Raw genomic sequence first — 19703 nt, 5'->3', positions numbered from 1 at the left:
TGTGAATGTTATGTATCAAACAACACCAGGTACGTTCTGCCAGTTAAAGATAGATGGTGGGGAATTTTTTGATGACCTTTTCTTTTTTCCCTTTAAGGAATGTTAGTTTGTCAACGGCTTTCTGTTTTGACATACTCCAGTCAAATGAAAACTGGTTTCCTGCTAGTCCTGTGGACAGGTTGTGGATCCAGGAATTGCGTAGGAGCCTGGGAGCCATTGGCAATAGGACTTCTTGGCTCCCACATCTCCTGCCATAGTCCCAAACATGCAGGAAATGGCACTCAGCTCCCAGTGCTGCAGAAGGGAGCATGGGAACCTGGAAAATGCTGCTTTGGCTGAGATCTGCAGGCTCTTTTCTGCAGAATTGAATGAGGTTGCTTTAGCCATGTTTCCCCAGGCCTTTGTGTCTCACCCTTGGACAGGGAGTTGAGAAATATTCAGAACCCCACAAGCACTAGGATGCTTGAGCTTCCTACAGAAGGAGGCTTATAGCTGGTAGTCGAATAATCAGAAGTTAAGCTAAGACAGAAGGGGCCACTTAGAAGATGGGGCTACTAATTCAATTTATTTAAAAACATTTTAAAAAGTGGTTATTTCAAAACAATTTTTCCTCTTAGATGAGGCTTTTCAATAGTTGATCTTTTTGACATTTCGCAGATACGGTATATCATGGAACGGAAAATCCTCTTTTTAACAGCTCTGCTTTTAGTGACAGAGGACTATGTTCATCATCTTGGTTAGTGCCAGACTGGTGCTCTGCCTGAGCGAAGTTGACAGAGCCAGAACTTTAATTTGATGATTTTTCTTATGTGCTTTGTTACAGTATTTCACTGTGACTCAACCCTGCATTCATTACATTCTCCCTAAGGTTCACTCTAGTTCTTGACATGAACATAACGGCCAGCTGTATTGACAAATAAGAGAAATTATGGATTAAAACATTTCAAGAGGAAGATACTCCATTACCTGGAGATTTCCTCTAATGTTTCAGCAATGAACACAGGCACTGCACTTCTTTTCAGAGAAAAGCACATGACTATTTGATTTTTATGGTACTTCTTTATTTTTTATTTTATAAAATACTTCAGTAAACCCGTTCTCTCCCATGAACAAATAAGCTGGGGGAACTTGGGTTCATTTTACTTTATGATCAGAGCATCAAGTTTTTGGCTCATATGTTACCTTCTAAAAAGCCACTGATGTACAGGTGTAGTCGTAGGTTTAATTAAAGACCTGATGTGGAAGAATTAACCTGGTGTTCTTTTCAAGAAGGTCACTGTGTGGCCACTGCCACAGGACCACACTGAGACTTCCATGCAGCCGACATCATCAGTGTACCTTGGACATATATAAACCAGTGGCATGTACAGTAATACTGGACAACCAAATAAGGGGAGGGATCTAGTGTGGCTAAGTGATTCAATAACAAATTCAGAGTAACATTACTATTTTAGGAAGGCAGAATAATAAATACAACGTTTTGTCAGTGAAAACCTTTCGCACACTTACTCCCTCCTCTGGAGCTCTGAGGAAGGTGTCTGTTGTACTGTAATGTCATCACTTCTGTAATGACACGTCAGTGTCCCTCGTCTCTTAGACTGATTTATTTTCAAAACTGGAAACAGGTTCAATAGTTTGTTCTGTCAAATCAATCCAAGTATATTTTATTGTAGTATTGGAGCCTCTGTCTTTCTTACACGCTTATGCCAGAGAGCTTGTTCTTGTATGAGTGGGGAGAAATAAGTCTATTGCACCAGTGAGGGAGACCCATAAATCTCTGTCTATTTCTAAAAGCTGGTTTGGCTTCTCATCCTAGGTAGACTGTGGTCCCATGCATTAGAGAAAGTACAGTGTCAGATTAAAAACTGGCGCTCTGAAGAGCACATCCAAAGTCAATAAATGGACTTTAATTTTTAAAAGTAAAAACGTAATATTAGTAATGGTTGGCTCCTCGGTTTCTGGGATGTTATGGAAACCATAAAATTGATTAAGCTGATATAAAGAATCTGTTCTAAGGCTGTCTAAGAACTGACAGGGAAAAACTTGCTGCTAAACCTTGGTGACACTTCATAGTAGGTTCATATTTATGCTTTTGGGAAAAAGAAGGTAAAACTATTAAAACAAAAGAAGACAAACCCCCAAACCGCAACCAAACAAAAAAACAACTGCAAACAGCCCCCTTCCCCCCCCCCCCCCCCAACCTCACTTCCCTGCCACGTATAGGCAGTTCCTCAATATAAAATTATATATTACTTTTGAATTCAATGAAGCTTTGGAAATTTATGAAAGTTCAGAACCTTGTTCAAGAAATTGCAGTCTCTAGAATGGGCTCTATGTATATCAGTATCTGTGTTGATATCTCTATTTTCTTTACTTTCTTGGTAGTTCAGATAGATCTTTGTATGTTAATGAAGACCAGTTTCATTGTGAACTTCTTCTTTCAGAAAGATTGTTTTGCACGTAATTAAGAAAAAAAAAGGTGTAAAAGTTTTATATGTGTACAGTATATCTAATTCTTAATGAAATGATAGGGAAGATCATATTGGAGTTCATAATGAACAATGGGTCTAAAAAGATTTTAGTATTCTCTTGTTTTGGGGTTCATTACACCTTTAACCTAAAATATGTAAATGCTATGAAATTAGTAATGAGAGGTTTTGAAGCCAAAAAATTAACCACATCTAGCTGAACCACAAAATATCTACAGTGTTGGAAGGCTGGCGTTATCAAAAGAAAAACAGGGCTTTTTGTAAAGTCATTTTAATCACATCAGTCATATTGCAGCAAGGAATGCAAATATTCATATAGTACAGATTGAGACTGCTCTGAAATGTTCTGACAATCTGCTGTGTTTTGAGTGATGTTTCAACCCTATCACTTGAGGTTTTTTGTTTTGGGTTTTGGTTGGTTTTTTTTTATGACTATAAAAAACACTACTCATAGCTGTCACATGCTGTACAGGATAAAAAGCCTTTCAGTTTTCTTAACAAGAATCAGACGGCCAGGGTGCTGCTGGAACACAGAGAATATGCCACTGTCTGTTCAAAGTACAGCTTAATGAGCCAGACTAAACACACTGGACAATAGAGCTGTGGGGGGAAAGGGCTTCTTGTGGATCTATGGATCAGCTGCAGCTTTAACATCTAACTAGTTTCATTTTTCATCTTTACAAGTTCCATTTCCTTGTTTTGTTAGTATAAACTGCATTTCTATGACTGGACTTCCCTGCTTAGGTGATGGCATTGTGTGCTTTGAAAAAGGATATCGTGGATTATGCTAGAAATAATTTCTGTGTTTCTCTTTTCTCTCATAGTCACGACCTATTCCCTCACACCTTACTTCAGCAGTTGCAGAGAGTATCCTGGCTTCCGCCTGTGAGAGTGAAAGCAGAAATGCTGCAAAAAGGATGCGGTTGGATAGACAGCAGGTACTGTGTTGTTTGGGGGTCTACCACATCTGTATTTATAAATGCACTGGACTCATTTACATAGGATGCCATGCAGAAGGGTGGTGCAATCCCTTATATGCTTCTTGCTAGCAAGAATGATTAAAATACAAAAGCTGCAATTCCTTCTTTAAATGAATACACAAGCATGCCTTTGTCTATATTTACATAAGCCGTATGAGGGTGTCTAGAATATTTATAATGTCCAGCTGGATAAAGCTATGTATTTGCTTTTTAATGGTTGTAGATTTCGAGGGTGTAGTGTGTAATCAGCGTACTAGAATTAAAAGGAACAGAACATACAGTATATATATAATTCACATAAATAACAGAAACGGTGCATGTGTCCATGACTCAGTGTATTTATCTGTGCGCATACTCTCTTTCAAAATGTGTATGCATTTGTAAATGTAAGGTGAAATAGTGTAAGTTTCTGAAAATACCTATTTGACTGAAACAGAAAAGTTATTGTGATATAAAGCAAAATGCTGTCAATTAACTTATTAGTGACTTTTTACAGCTCATATCAATATTTATTTTATTTTTTCTTACATGATCATTCACCTCTTATAGTGCATATTAGGATTTAGAGTAGAATTGCATGGGGGTTTTTTGGTTTTGTTTTTGTTTTTCTAATCAGACTGGTAGTTCATCCAGGCTTTGATTATTTAGTTGCTGCACAGATACAGTTGAATGCCTAACATTCTTGTTGCAAAGACTATTAAGCTTTATTTCTCTTCATTATTATCACAAAGTCACATCTTAGTAATATCTTAGTTGCTCAAAAATATGGTTTCTCTCATGGTAGGTGACCTTTTTGGTTTTTTTTATGGAAAAGAACATTTTTTCAAAGAACTTTTTAAATTTATACATAGCTCATTGAGTTCTTTCAGGTTGTGCTCTAACTGAATAAGGGGCTTGCACTGCTGTCCGTGGAACATTCATAGTTTAGGATGTAAGAATGGATATTGCTATTTCTTTTTGCTGTTATATTTTTTGTTAGTATTTTCATTCTTCCGTACGTTTGCCTTAAGATTTATAAATCACATGGGATGTCAAAGCACCATAATGTTAATTATGGCTTAGTTTAGAAGTAGTGCTCATTCAGATTCTGCAGGTTTTCTATTCTCTTATTCTCTGATTTTTCAGTGAAAATAAAAAAGGACAAACCTAACAGACAAGCCAAGCTGCAAAGTCGATGTGCTTTCCCCAAGGAGAACTAGAAAACACTTGTGCAATCAGTTGCTTTCATTGCACAGAATTGTGGGTCAATTCCTTGGTCCAGCCAGGGTGAGGCAGAGTTTTCAAGTGGTTTAAATGAGAATCCCATAATACTCTCCAGGGAGCCAGAGAGCTATTGAAACAAAAACCATATTAAAACCGTAGACAGAACTAAAAAAGCATATTAATAAGATTATTTTTTTTTTCCTTCTAATTGTGGTATTACTATCACAAAAGGGTTTTGTAACTAGATGATCTTATGGTCCTTTTCAACCCTACCTATTCTGATTCTCTGATCATTGAATGGCAAAGTATTTCTTTACTTTTCATTACAGAATTAAAAATCTTGGGCAGAATGGCTCCCAACTGATCACCTTAATTGCAATTATAATGTTAAAGTAGCAAAGCTGCTACAAAGGGTAGGTGTTCTGCTTCCTTCATCTCTGCCTTCTTTTTGGCAGCGAGTTCTGGGAGCACTGTTGAGACAGTTGCAAATAGCACCAGCCATTTGACTCAGCAAGCATTAAATTAACTGGGTTGATGTAGCTTTGGTGCTTGCAAAACTGTTTGTGAATTCAGGATAGATTTGCTAAATAGTTTTGCCTGGCAAAAAAATATGGGAAAGTGTGTTAGGTAGCTTCCTAAAACTTATAATGAGAAATTTACCCTGCAGGGTGGAATAGCTAAGACATTAAAGTAGTAAACCTTGGTTCTAGCCCCAGTTCCATTGAAATGTAATTATTTATTCTGAGTATGTGACTTTAACAAAGTAAACTGAGAGCAAAACGTTCCAGAATATTTCTGAGTGGAATATTTAATGCACACTGCTCTGCTTGGTTCTTATGCTGAGATGGAAAGTGGACCTGTACCTTCACATCCAGGGAGAGTGCCTATTAGGTAAAAGGGTTCCATCCTTCTCCTCTGCCTATTTTTTATTTTTACTTATTTTCAAATTTCCTTCACTTTTCTTACATATATCCAAAATAAAATATTTTCATTCATTTTTTTTTTCCTAAACAGAATAAAGTTGAACAAATTCTGTTCAGCATGTTGTTTTTATTGTTCTATAGCTCAAAAAAAAAAAAAAAAACAACAAACCCCAATGCCTTGTTTTCTTGTTAACGTATCTCTACTTCTCCTTCTTAAATGTGAATTTCCAAAATTGGGCATTACACCAATGGGTGGACTCAGGCTTTGAGGACCCTTCAAATTTCAGTGAAAATCTGGGAGAAGGAAAGGGGAAATAAGATTTGGATAATGCAAATAATAATTTCATAAATTATATCAAGAGGTCTAATGGAAGACAAGCTTTAGACAGTCCTGGAAAGTAGATTTTTAAGAGGATCTTGTAAGAGCACTCATTCACCACTTCCCCTCAGAGCTGAATGGAACTGTTGTATTTAAGCTGCTCTATTCTTGCACATAGCACAATGAGGGTCTGCCTTATTCTCCAGAGAGGTGATCTGCCTTAAAGTGAGATGTAATTTACATCCTCACTACAAACTTTTTCGGAATATTACCCATAAAATGTGAATGTGTAAAGATCACAAAGAGCATTATGCCCAATGCTGAAGCTAAGATGAAACTTCAGCAGTTTCCTCAACGCCTTTTCTTGTCTTGTTTATGCTCTTTCCTCTTCTTCTCAATTTCTCTTCTTCTACCTGACACAACACTGTTCCTGAGCAGGAAGTTCTAAGCATGTTGCATGTACGTCTGTACTTCGGTAAAAGAATATGAATTACTACACAAATATGTTTCTACCTACAGTGTTAATTTTACCAGTGGTTTGATGAAAAATCATCTCAAATATTGCTGAGCAAAAAAAACCAATTTAAATGTCAATCGTATGGAAAATCCTAAAAGCTCATTTTTTTCTTTTGAACAGGTAGAGTATTGGCCACAGAAATACAGAATCATAGAATGGTTTGGGTTGGAAGGGACCTTCAAAGGTCATCTAATCCTACCCATTCATAAGTATTAGCTGTTAGCTGTTTTTTTTCACAAATAACAAGTTTGAAGGGTTGGCTTTATATACTTCTAATCCTGTGCACAGATTGGTATCTCTTCAGAAGAAAGCTCTCCAAAGTGCGCTGTGTCTGTGCACACACAAATACTGCATTTTATGAATGACTTTCTGGAATTCTTTCTGATAGCTGCAGTGCTTAATATAGCACTGATTTAGGGATATTGTTAAGTCTGATAAAATCTTAAGCAAGAAGAATCCATCCTTCTACCTATATGCTTTAAATTCCACTCATGTGATTTTTGTATTTCCTGACTCAAGGCTGAAAAAATCCTATTTTAAAAATAAGTTAATGAAAACTGGTCTCGCTGGCATCAATTACTTACTTTCAATGGTTTTTTTTTTTTCATGGCAATACTTTATTTCATAATGGGAAAATCAATGTGATCTTGTCTATCAGGAAGCTAGTAACTTCCCATAGGTTTTGAACCTGGAACAATAAAAGCTTTGTCAGTTTCTGAGACTTCTCTGTAAGGAATATAAATGTGTTTACTAGGTCATGGTAGCTTGGACTATAATGCTTTGGCTGTCTGACTGTGTTAGATGTTACTCAAGTGCTCTCTTTAGCTTCAGTGCATTTTCATTATCTTGAGATCAGACTTGGTTGGTTGGCCAGAAGCTTAAGCGCCAAGAAGTTATATATTTGATAGATATTACCTAACTGAAGAGTTCTGTCACTTCCAATTTTTAATTCTGCCATGTAGTAAAAATAATTTATTCCCTTGCACAAATTTTTGATTTACATATATTGACATTGTATACGTTCACTGATGCTACTGCCAAATGGTGAAATGACTATGACACTAGGCTGGATTTGACTGATCTTTTCCAGCCCAGATGAGGCAGTGGGTACAGAGGCAATGCAGAGCTTTTGTGTTGCGCTCCAAGCCATCTCTGATGAATCTGGATACTGAAAAAGGGCAACCCCAGTCTTGAATTTTGAGGGTTTTTTTCATCACAGTTGATAAGAAATGTAAAAACTGTAATTGGATTGACTTTCTATGACTTGCTTCAGTCAGAGAGAGAAGAGGCATTACCTGAATCCTTGAGATTTCATGTGCTTCTGAGTGGTATCTTGGGTTGATTTCCTAGGATAATCCTTCAATGTCCTTATTACATCTCTAGCAATAGTCAGTGTGAAGGAGTTGCACAGGAGGGTGGGGACTACTGTCAACAAAGGTGTCATGAAACAAATTAAGTAGAACTAAAATACAGCCCTTTTTACATGCATTCGTTATATATGATAAACAAGATGAAGGTTCCCCTCCCCCAGCAATTTTACTTTAAAGCCTTTTTCACCATCTTGGCAAGCCTGTGACCAATGGCCTAAGCTGATTTACTTTAATTCTTCACATGAGATCATATTTGGAGATGGCTGCAAGACAAGTTTGCAGTTGCAAGAATATTACTTACTTAATCTTTCTCTCTCCTTCAGTTATTTCACTCTCTACTAGGCACCTCAGAAAAGTTCCCTCAATATAAACATTAAATGTCTCTTAATCATAAGGTTAAAAGATATGATTAGGATAAATAAGATTAGGATAAATGTTCTGGTTATATTTCTGAGTCTTGTGGAAGCTATCAGTTTCTTTAATTATGAAACCTAAACTCAATTTAAAAACCCTTTAATTGTTTGAGCTTTTCAAGTTGATAAGAGCAAGTCTATGCACTGTGCAGACTATCAGGCACTATGATGCTATGGAGCAGTTCTTTATAATAAACACTAACTGCATTTTTTAAGAAACATCTCATCAAGATGACAGCTATAACTTTTTTCCATGCTGTGATTTGTAAGCAGGCAAATTAAATATCAATAATCATCACGGTGGAGTGAAGGAAAATATCTAACATCCAAGGAAGAGAAAGTGTAATGGTCCCAGGTTTACACTGAAACATACATGAATATAAATTTTCAAATAAGCACTTTAAACATATTCTTCACCCGCATTCTAGTTTGGGGGATAAAAGGAAAGCAAATCTAAAGTTTGCAGTGCTTTAGTAGCATATGAATAGGGTGTTAAGAATATTGCAACATTTAGTAATTTTAATAATATTGCTTTTAGCTGTTAGACAAGTAGGAGTAGGTGGCTATTAGGTTTCTGACAAAGCAATTATGGCCTAGATACACATGCTGGGAGCTGACCTGGCATTTGCCTCTGGATAGTTGTCATAGCAGCAACCTGAATAGAGCAGCTTGATGCAAGTGCAGATTGCAGATTGGATACAGGTTCTGTTCTAATGTAGTATATCTGAATATTAATAACAGTGCACATGTACTGCCACTTGGACATTACCACTACTGTGTTTCCTTCCTTTTGTATCTGATTCCTAAATGTTCATTTTTAAAGAAATTAAGTTTTGTAAGGAGCTGTTAATGATCTGTCTCCATACAATTCCTGGTGCCATTTCTCTGCATGTAACAAGGGGTTGACCTAAAGAAAGACTCTCAAGCTCAGGTTTATTAACAAAAAAAAATAATGTCTGGCTGTTGCAGACCAGGAGCAGTTTGTGTCTTGATTAAGAAAGAAGGAAATTACTAGTGGACAAATTATAGGTAATTGTAAAACTGTTTTGGAAGAAACTAAAAATCTGAATTACAGTGAGGGAGTAGACCTCCATTGCAGGATCACTGCGTCTGACTTTCAGCAGTGAGGGGGAAGAGACGTTTAAACTGTCATATTTTGAGGACAGAGAATTTGTGTTTCAGTTGTGCCACAAATGTTCAGCTTTTAGATCCTCACACTGAGAGTTATTTCCTGTATTACCCTTCAGGTAGTAGGAAAGAAGGATATGTATTTGTGTCCCCCTATGTAAGTTGTTCTCTTCCCTAATCAATGCATACTGCAGCTCGCAGGAGCTCTGTTTATATAGGTGGTTGATTTGTTTGTTTGTTTAATCAAGGGCAGATTTGGACAATACTGGTTGCAGAAAAGGGAGTTATGCAAAAATATCTCCCAGTGAGTGCTGGAGAATGCCCTGCTGAGGCAGTGCTTCTGTGGCAGAAAGCTGCAAATTCAGAGGGAGCATGAAGAAGCGGTTTTGTTTCAGGGAGAGGGAGACCTCGCCACAGCTATTCACTGTGCAGGAAGAGCACATCAACTGCACATCCTTATTAGAGGTGAAGGGGAAAGCATCAGGAGTTCCATTCCTCTTGGATTTCACAGAGCCTAATTTGCTTTAGAGGATGGAAAAAAAAGGCACTTTGTCCATGCTGACCATAAGTGGCAGCAGTGCGGAGGGATGGGGCCGTGTCCTCTCTCTGCTGTGTATTTACTGAAGACCTGAAAAATTCCAGCTCAAAGTGATGTTCATTTCAGAATGGGAGGTTTGCAGAGTCTGAGATAATAGAAAAAAGCAAATGGAAGCAGATAGTTCACTTAAATTAAGCAACAAATAGAAAGTGGAATCCCCAAACTCACGAGAGGCAAAAGTCACTTTGACTTGCAAAAATCTCAATGCCTCTTATACTTCAGAAGCTTTATTAATAATAGCTTTTTGTATTCAGACATGTCTTTATGATTTGGTATTTAATAGGGATCAGAGTGATTTCTGTACTTCAGTATTTTATTTTTTTTTTATCGGTGTTCAAAAAGATCACTAAGACTATAACATCCTTGGATACTCACATGCTAGTTTGCATAGAACTTATGTGCATGGAACTGGTTCAGTTCCATCATTTCCCTACCTAATGATTATTTTACTTCTGAGTTGGTCTTTGGTTTGCTTTTGTGGTTCCAAATGATATGCTTTAACCACCAGGGCACAAAATGTTATGCAGGCATCGTTTAGCTACATGTGGATTATTGCCAAGAGATCAAATTATGTACTAGTATTGGGAAACTTAGCTTCCTACCCAGAATTCACTGGCCATATTGTCAAGGGGAAGAAAATAAGTGGTATGCATTGTAATTTTAAATCCTGCTGCCTTTCAAGTCGGTGGCAAAATTCCTGATTTCAGCAGTGCTGGATAGGTTTCTGTCATTAACAGATGCAGCTGGAAGAGACTGATGAGTATCACAGGGCAACCCCCTCCCTTCATGCTCGAGCCCAACCTACATTAAATTTGCCGCATATATTGGAAAGGAATAACATGCAAGGCATGCAATTGCAAATAATTTCATGCCTTGGATTTACAGTGAGGCCCTAAGGTGAGCAGCTGATTTTTCACCTCAACACAGAGACCATTAAATTAGAAAATGCTTTGTTTTTCCAGCCTCTTTGTGCTGAGTGTATGTGGTTGGTTTTCAAGCTGCTGATTTCGGAGAGCGCTTTCAGCACCCCAAGCTGCAATAAGATCTTGAATGTGAGGTCAAATTGATGCCAGTGTAAGTTTTCTGTTCTGGAGTTTGTTAAAGCTGAAAGCTCAGAAATGGAGGGTTGGGTTGTTCCTAGGACAGGAACTTTTAAACAACCTTATCTCCATTCCTACCATATGCAGAATGAAAATTAACAGGGACTGGAACAGCCTTCTTCCTTCTGTCTTTAATACCCAGCTCCTGGCAAGGAGGCTGAAGAGGAAAGGCTGGTGGAAATTTTGGTATAAAAGTTCTCTCCTCAAGCCCAAAGATGGAGGTATTGGAGTCAGGGCTTTTGTTCTTCCTGCTCATGTGTTGAAAGCCAGGAATAGAGAGCTTTTTATTTATCCCTACCTTTCATATTGCAAGAAGATATTAAATGTGAAGCATTTTCTTGTCTGTCAGATGTTTCTAGCATAGAGACAAGTATGCTAAAAGCATGATTTTGTCTTTCATTTCCTCTGTTTAGCTAACAACTTCATTGCACACACCCTGCTGCCTACAGCACAGGCAGGGAATAATATTTCTGGTGAGTAAATACCTTGTTATCATGCAGAGTTTGGGCCAGTTTAATGAAATCGATGTAAACCCAGTGTGCGTGTACAAATGCTTTATTTTCAAGAGTGGCCTGTTTTGGTTAATGAATTGATAGATTTAGAAGACTTTAAACAATCAGAAATTACTCCTAAATTCAAAGTATCAATTGCACAAGGGGTTCAGATATATCCCTCAGAACAGTGCAATTCTTCATTCAGAAAAATATATGTAGACATGTACACACAGACTGCTTATGTTTGGTAGCAGGAACGTGTTTGTGATTCAACAACTGGCTGATGTCCCTAAACTAAATTTAGAAACATATTTTTCTAGAAAAAAAAAAAATAAAAACTATAATAAGCTGTGGGAGTGCATTGCCTGGGAGCAGCACCAGCTGCTAAAGAGGCTGGGCACAGGGCAAAGCAGCCAAGCAGGCTATGGCCAGCAGCCCAGGCATCATGCCAGAAGAATCCTCCCCTGAAATGAGAGTATTTGGGGAACAGATTTGTACTGCAATGCACAGATTTCATGCTTATTACTCATGGTATTTCATATTAAGCTTCAGTTTTACTGTCTCCATTAATGAAGCAAATCAGAAAGTGCATCCTCCAAAGGCCGGTCAAAGTTCATTTCTTTGTTTCCTCCAACAACTAATGCTGCTCTGTTTTGATGATTGTGGAATCAAAAAGGCCATATCCCAGAAGCATCACTTCTTATCTACTGCATATTTTAAAATACATAACCTCCATAGTACTGAAGTTAAAGGAGTGTGCACCAAGTTCTGTCCAAAATTTACTGCTAGTCGTCTTCAGCAGCAAAACATTTTCTTTCTGCTAAGTGCTTTGATACAGGGTGAGGAGGTCTGTTGATTTTTTTAGAAAATACCTTTTATTTTCAAAAGAGGTTTTGTTTTTTTTTTTTTTTTAACTAAAAAAGTCAAGTTCTACCTGAGGCGGTTTCAAAACCAGACAACCTGCATTGAATTCACAGAAAGAATGTTTGTTTTCACAAGCATGCAGTTCAAATTTTAATGCGGATTTGAAACAAAATCATTAGCAATCAAATGTATCCAACACAGGGTAAAACATCAAACCTACTCTTGAAAACAAGACCCAGTCATTAAGTGCATGCAAAAAAGTAATTTCTCAGTCTCTAACAGACAAGAAAACTGGTTTTTAGAAGACAGCTATCTATAACTCCCACTAGAATTTACCTGTGGAGGAGATACCGTACTGCAAATATGGCAATATGCTAGAATCTCCAGTGAGGTTTTCTTTTTTTTCCTTTCCAAAGCAGAACACACAGACGTTTTTAATTTGTTGAAACTGAAGAAGCTAATTCAGCATTGACCTCAAATGCTTTGTGTCTAGGCTGTTATCTTCTGTTTCTAAATGAAGAAGAATTTCATTTAGAATCTAATAGAAAGTACTTTGGTCCATCCCCCCTACCACAGACTCCAATATATGTAATATTAAAAGAATGTGGGACAGAAGAGAAATAGCAAAAAGCACTCCAACAGTCCAAAACATAGTTCTGCAATAAAGCCTTTTTCAGTAGTTGCATCTGCATACCCCAGAGCTAGCAGGTGTATGGAAAGCTGTTTTGTGTCACAAAAATATGCTGTCAGTGGTGGGAGTGGTACCGGTTGTAATGCAGTAGACTGAGAGACCTATAGTGGGAGGTTTAATTATGTTGACCATGATAATATTGTAGTAATAAATCTGCAAAGCTGGCACAAGCATTGCTCCAGTACTCCCACACACTTTCCCCTGCATGCTCCCTAAACATTTGATTCACCAGTTTAAACATTTTCTGTGTTGGTGCTCTGGTGCCACAGTCCTTATGCGCTGAAGGGAGAAATGGCTGATCTATCCCAGCTGAAAGTGTCGCCCATCACAGTCACTAAAAATGGCATGTTGGCAAGGAGGGAGAGAGACATGTCTTCCTATAGGAATGCCTCACTGAAATAATTTGTTGAGGACAGTGTGCGTAAGTATAAAAATGCAGAGAAGAATGCTTGATTGTCATCATAAAAGTGGAGCTGCCTGAGGCATAGCAAGCCTTGTTCTGAATGTGAGAAATACACTGCAAAGGAGGAATTTCTCTCATTTTGCATCCTTCTGGTTCAGCAGTAAGTACTGCTACGCCTTTGTCATCATGCATCAGTTTTCAGTAATATATTGATTCATACAGCACCATTACCTGCAGGCAAGACTGCTCTTGGAATGGGAAAAGATGGCATTGTTTACTTGTTGTTTATGTTGCTTCTGTTTGGAAGAAAGGTCAGATATTCAGATTCCTCCATTTTTACTACGTGTCAATGAAGAAGTGGCTAAAATGAGAAGTAGCCATAAGGTGCTGGCCTCTGCAAAGAAACTGGCTTTGAAAGGACTTGAGGGGAAATGCAGCAACATAAGAATAAACATGACATAACCTATGCTTCATTTCCACTGAACTTTTACCTTTAATTTCTTCAGTTTTTCAGCTAATCTGCTTTCAGTAGGGTCACCCTAGGCCCTGGAATTCATTATGTAGTTCTTCACTTTGGGATCAGGCATGTACCAAATGAAGTCTCCCATGGTCTTGTGCCTCAAGCTGTATTGGGCTGAGAGATCTATGGAGATGGCATAGGGAAGGAAAAGATCCTTTCAGGTAGTCTCTGGTCCTGTCCTCTGTGGCAGACTGAAGGAGTTGGTGATGCCAGATGGGAAACTGGCTTTCCTTCGAAGGAAAATGTAGGCTGAGAACGGGTAGGGAGGTACAAATAAGGAGGTGGGCATTCTCAAGTAGTTTCTTTTACGTGGGCATTTCAGTAGTCATACTGAAACAAGGCCTAAGTCAGTAACTTATTATAATGCCCAAGGCAAGGGTGATGCTGTGCTATTCTTTAGGTCAGAGTGAAAAACTGCCTTTGTTTTCTGCCTCTCCTGAGGGGAAGAAATTCTGTATAAGGTTTTGGCCCTAACAAATCTTTCTGCTGTTACACTGTGGAGGAGCAAAAGTTCTCCTCTGGTGTTCTTCTCCAAAGCAGAAAATGGTGGCTCCAAAGGCTCTTCTACTCTTTGCATGGCACCCTTGCCACTTTGTCTGAATTTGTACCACTTTCTCCATGGGAAATGTCACATGCATTTTGTGAAATACACCGTGAACACATAGGAGTTTTGCCAAAACTCAAAGGCATTGTTACAATTCATGTATTCAAGCCAGGTCCAGTTTTGCCTCTTAAATGCCCGTAGCTGTTTGTAATCCATTCTTGCCACCACTGGACACATTCTTGAAAACAGCACTGAAGAAGTCATTGCTTTGCATACCTTGCAGTGCACTATGCAGTCCTGCACTATGCACCTGTCTTGTATGTTGAGACAACTTGCAACAGTGGTCAAGCTATTAGTTAACTAAATTTTTTCATGCATTAAGATTCTCTAAAACAATAAAGAGCATGGTTATGTCCCATGTAACTTATTAAACAGCTTATGAAGGGTTATAACTGTAACCTAAGATGTGAACAGCAGGAGCTATAAAGTTTGCTTGCAGGATTCTTTCTGTCATTAGACCACCTCAAATGTGATTGCTACCTTGAGTTGCACTTTTGAACATTCCTTTGTCCCTGATGAAAAAAAACACACCAGGGATAGCACATTCAAAAATCAACTATCTAAAAACTCCACTAAAGGACACTAAGTTTATCTCAAGCACCACAGAAAAAAGATAAATGCTGTCCTTTTCCACTTGGATAGAGAGAGACACGTTCCTTTAGAAGAACCTGATTTCTCTTTCCCCAGTGACTTTGCATCACAGTTATCTAAACTATAGGAATAGCTCATCCATGTGTCCGTGCTCAGCCAGCAGCACTGGTGACCTCTGAAAGCTCATGTTGCTCTTCTGCTATCACAGTGGATAATCAACTGGTTAAAGCTGACAGGCTGTGAAAAATGATCCCTCTGCTTTGCTATTGCTCCAACAGAAGTGATTCTCTGACAACTCCTTGCAACAGCCATATGAGTTCCTCTTCCAAAAAAGCTTTCTGTTCTGCAGGTGAGGTGGCAGTGGTGAAAATCTCCAACACTGGAATGTGAAAACACTAACCTTTTACTTAAGTTTAGCATACCCATTCCAGTCTATAAATAACATGTCATTCTACCAGAAATGCAGAAGGCTGAGCTTCACTTTTCTCTCTACTACACAATAGCACATTTTTATTTTGATCTTCTTTTTCTCTGTCAGTCTTTTGCTTTCATTTCTTGTTGAACACTGGCTTGTGTCAGTTTTGATGCCTGGTGACAGCAACTGATGCTGGCAGCTCGTTTCAGTGTTAGTAACCTGAAAAGAAAAGGAACTTACTGCCCTCCTAAGCTGAAGCATGATGCTTTCTTTTCTTGGCTCTCTACCCTCTGTCAGGAGGACAGTTTAAAGGTCCTCGAACTTTTGGCAGCTAACTAAATATTTTGATAGACATTCTTTGAATTCCTATGTCACCGTTGGCATTACAGGGAGCTTAGCTGCGGAACTGGACACTGTATCAGTACTATATCAATATTTCCTCACCATCTAAACCAGTCGTTGTCTAAAACATGAAAACCAATTTGATACTGAAGTTCACATCAAAATCATCATTAATACCTAGACTTCTGGCAGTAACATGTTCAATACAGTTGCATCTGCAACATGGTTGGAGCACTTCACATAATGTTACATCTGCGCCAGAAAATTATACACTGAGACCGATGTCGTCTCCATGCAATGATGAGACAATAGACGGAAGCAAGGAGAGTGGGACACAGGGTATGCACTACTGGGTCAGAGGCAGGGGAAATCAGCAGTCTCTCACAGGCAAGAGAGAGACAGCAATTTCTCAGTGTTTAAGAAGACAACACCTTCCAGACCCCGCAATGGGAACCAAGAATCCCATGGCTCATCTTCCTTTTAAAGCCCTGCTCTGTGGAGATGATGATGATCACTTCCAGCAGCTACTTCTCTGTGAAAAGCCAGAAAACTCCAAGCTGATACTCATGTCTCTCCATGTAATGATGAGATGATAAACTCACAGCTAAAGTATGAATGTTCAGCTTAGCTGGAATACCCAGCTCCAACTGAGCTACAAATTGAGTATTATGTCACACAGGTACAGGCCTTCTCATTTTTTTGCATACTTGATTTAAGTAGAAAAAGTGAAGAAAATAATGCAGAGAGAATGATACAGAAAAAGGTGTTCTAGATATGATAATCAGATATGGAATCGGTTGCCCAGGGAGGTTGTGAGTGCTCCATCCCTGGCGGTGTTCAAGGCCAGGTTGGACGAAGCCTTGTGTGGGATGGTTTAGTGTGAGGTGTCCCTGCCCATGCAGAGGGGTTGGAACTGGATGGTCTTGAGGTCCTTTCCAACCCTAACTATTCTATGATTCTATAATGGAGGATGGAAAGTTGAAAGCTGTGCAGTCCCCCAGCTGTTCCTTTCAAGAGCAGAAATAGGGTGCATGCCTGAGGACACCAGTTATGGCCCTCTTGATTTCACTGCTAAGTTCACCCCTAAATTATCAAAACACTTCCCAATCTAAAGAATATCTGGCATCAGTTCTATGTTATTATTTGAACTTTGGTTCCTCCTTTAGTTTAGCCATCTTGTACAAATTTACTCTTAGCATCTCTTGGAAAAACTTTTCTGCTGTTTGCACATAGACCTCATCCATAATTCTAGAGCCTAATCCTCTGACGAAGACGTGAAATGCTGTTTAAGAAGGACAACTTAACTTGAAGGGGAAGAAGTCTGTCTAGAGGTGCAATTACTTTTTAAATCTCTCTGGCCTGATGATTTTGGACCACAGGTTAGGGCATTGTTGATGGATACATTATTTTAAAGAATGTTGTGACTAGCCTGGGGGACATGGAGAAATACCGCAGTATAGATATACATAAACACAGACATATAGATATCTGTCTTGGAGGAACTTTGCTCCTCAGATAAAATATATCTGTGCTATTTTTTAAAGGTTTTTCTAAACAGGCTATAAAGAGTCTAGCAATTCACTTTTCAGGTTTCAGCTATGGGCACAGAAGTTCTTTTGGTCTAGGAAAAGGTTTTACCTTTTTCTACAAACCTTACCTTAGATCACATGCTTAGATCACAGCTGCAAGAGCACCACCTATTAAAAGATGTTGCCCTTTTAAAGGACTATAAATATTCAGTTCTTTAAATATGAGGGCCAGCCAATGCAAAGGACTACTGTGAACCTTCATTTGGATTTTAAAGTCAGTGAATTATGTAGGTCTATTTAATTTTCTTCAGACCCCCCTAATCTTGAAGAGGGATTTATTTAGTGAGTAGTACTCCCAACAGAAGCCTTAGCAACTGGACAGGGGAGAAAGAATGTGCAACGGAAATCAAAACTGAAGTGAAAACTTACATCCATCGTTTGCAGAAATTCCGTTTCCACCGCTGCTGAGCACACTGAGCCAACAGCCTCACTGCAATGTTAAGGGAAAATTTTACCTACTGTGATGTGCTAAAATAATGTTTAGCTGTCTAGGCTTCCAGGATATTGGTCATAAAATTAAAAGCTTGGCCAAACACTAGAGAATAAATTTAATGTGATTAAAGCGAATAAAAGATCCAGTGTTCTGTCAGAGTATGTCATCCAAGCAGTTGGTAGTATCATCACTCATTAATATTACCTGGTACTTCCCATTATAATAGTAGGTATTCAATTTGGTGACCTTCAGCCTCTAGGGATTACAGTTACTGTTCTCTATGCCTTCCATCTGCTCAACCCTTTCAGGGAAAACAGCAGCCCTTTTTCAAGAATAAGAAAAATTTTGTCCTATAAAGGTAGTTAGATCCTTAAATGTATTTATCATTCCTTAAAAAAAAACCCCAAACTACAGATATTACTAGTGAAAATAATGTGGGTTGAAAACAGGAGCTAGCCCGGCTAATTGTGGAACTTGGGTTTGCTCCCTGTGGGATGGGATTGTGGGGATTAGGAGACTGACATGAGTATGAGGACAAAGAGAAAATCGCACATGGAACCATCAGTGGATGTGACACTGATGAAATACAAACTAGGAATGAAAGAGCTTGAGTTGCTGAAGCTGCTTACGCATCCATATTTCTAAAGGAGAGATTAGGATTTGCTAGGCAAGAAGTCTTAAACTCAAATCTGAAAAGCAGTGCTAGAAGTCCTATCTAATAGAGAGTATCGTGAGGATTAATTGGGTGCGCTTTGAAAAATGCTACATGGTTTTATCGTGTGTTTCTATTTATTTAACTTCTGATTCAAAAATCATAGAAATAAATTGGTGTTTTCCAAATAAGAAAAATACAGGAAACATTATCTTCTTTCTTCTAAAGCCATACTACAAGCTACTAAGGAAACAGAAAAGAAAAGAAAAAAGCACATGAAAGCATCTTTTGTTTTTTCATGTGAATGAGTTTTGGTTTTCCTATGATGAAAAAATGGAACACTGCATGCAAATATTGGGTCCCTGGCTTGCCTATTTGTTTGAAGACTAAGCTGCATTTAGTTTTCCTAACTTCAAAGTGGCATTCTAAGAGAAGTGTTTATTGACAAGAACAATAGGCAATCCACAATTTTTGGTTTCACATATTTAAAAAGTATGTATAGAGAAAGATGAGACAAAAATGTGCCTTTTTGTCTCTTTTCTAACTGAGTAGGGAAAAATCACCATGGTATAGGGGCAGTTAAAAGCCATCATTCTCAGAGCTGTTAATTTGTGAGTCTGGTAGGCACTGCATTTTGTGAAAGCGGTAGGTAAATGCATTTCAGCGTCTTTGCCATTTTTACATCATTACCATTTATATTCTAGTTGCAGAAGTTTTGTTAGCTTTATAGTTGGCTAGGATTGTCCATGTGAGTTGGGCTGCATGCACATTCCCTTTGGGGTTTTACGTTTACATATTATCGATGCCTATTGCAAACAGTGGAGCCAAGGCAATAGCGCTGCTCTCTCTGAATGGGAAAAGTTCTGACACTTCTGTATATATGGGATCAAAATTCAATATAGCCCAAATTTGCCAGGTTTTTTTCTTTTTTTATTTTAACCAGCTGTTACTTTTTTATATTCTTTTTGGTGGCAGTGAAGAAGATTGGGAGCACAAAGGAGCAATGGCATTATTAGAGATGCTTCCAGAAAAGACAGACTTTTTGAAAAGAAATGTGTATGCTGT

At 38.3% G+C, this 19703-nt stretch overlaps 1 protein-coding gene across 3 annotated transcripts in view; it reads left to right on the top strand.

Annotated features, from left to right (window-relative positions):
• The window catches only part of NOL4 (nucleolar protein 4), a 196310-nt gene that overhangs the window by 160994 nt on the left and 15613 nt on the right, over nucleotides 1–19703 (top strand). For 2 of the 3 annotated variants that reach the window (XM_065669357.1, XM_065669356.1), the window contains exon 9: nucleotides 3314–3427. The exons of the other annotated variant lie outside the window; for it this stretch is intronic. In XM_065669357.1, the coding sequence (XP_065525429.1) occupies nucleotides 3314–3427 (114 nt within the window). The remainder of the gene's footprint in view (nucleotides 1–3313; nucleotides 3428–19703) is intronic. 3 annotated transcript variants of the gene reach the window in all.

This window comes from Lathamus discolor, chromosome 2 (assembly GCF_037157495.1).
Source record: "Lathamus discolor isolate bLatDis1 chromosome 2, bLatDis1.hap1, whole genome shotgun sequence".
In the NCBI taxonomy this organism is placed as follows: Eukaryota; Metazoa; Chordata; class Aves; order Psittaciformes; family Psittacidae; genus Lathamus; species Lathamus discolor.
Note: the sequence above shows the minus strand (reverse complement) of the source record. Positions and strands in the feature narration are given on the sequence as shown.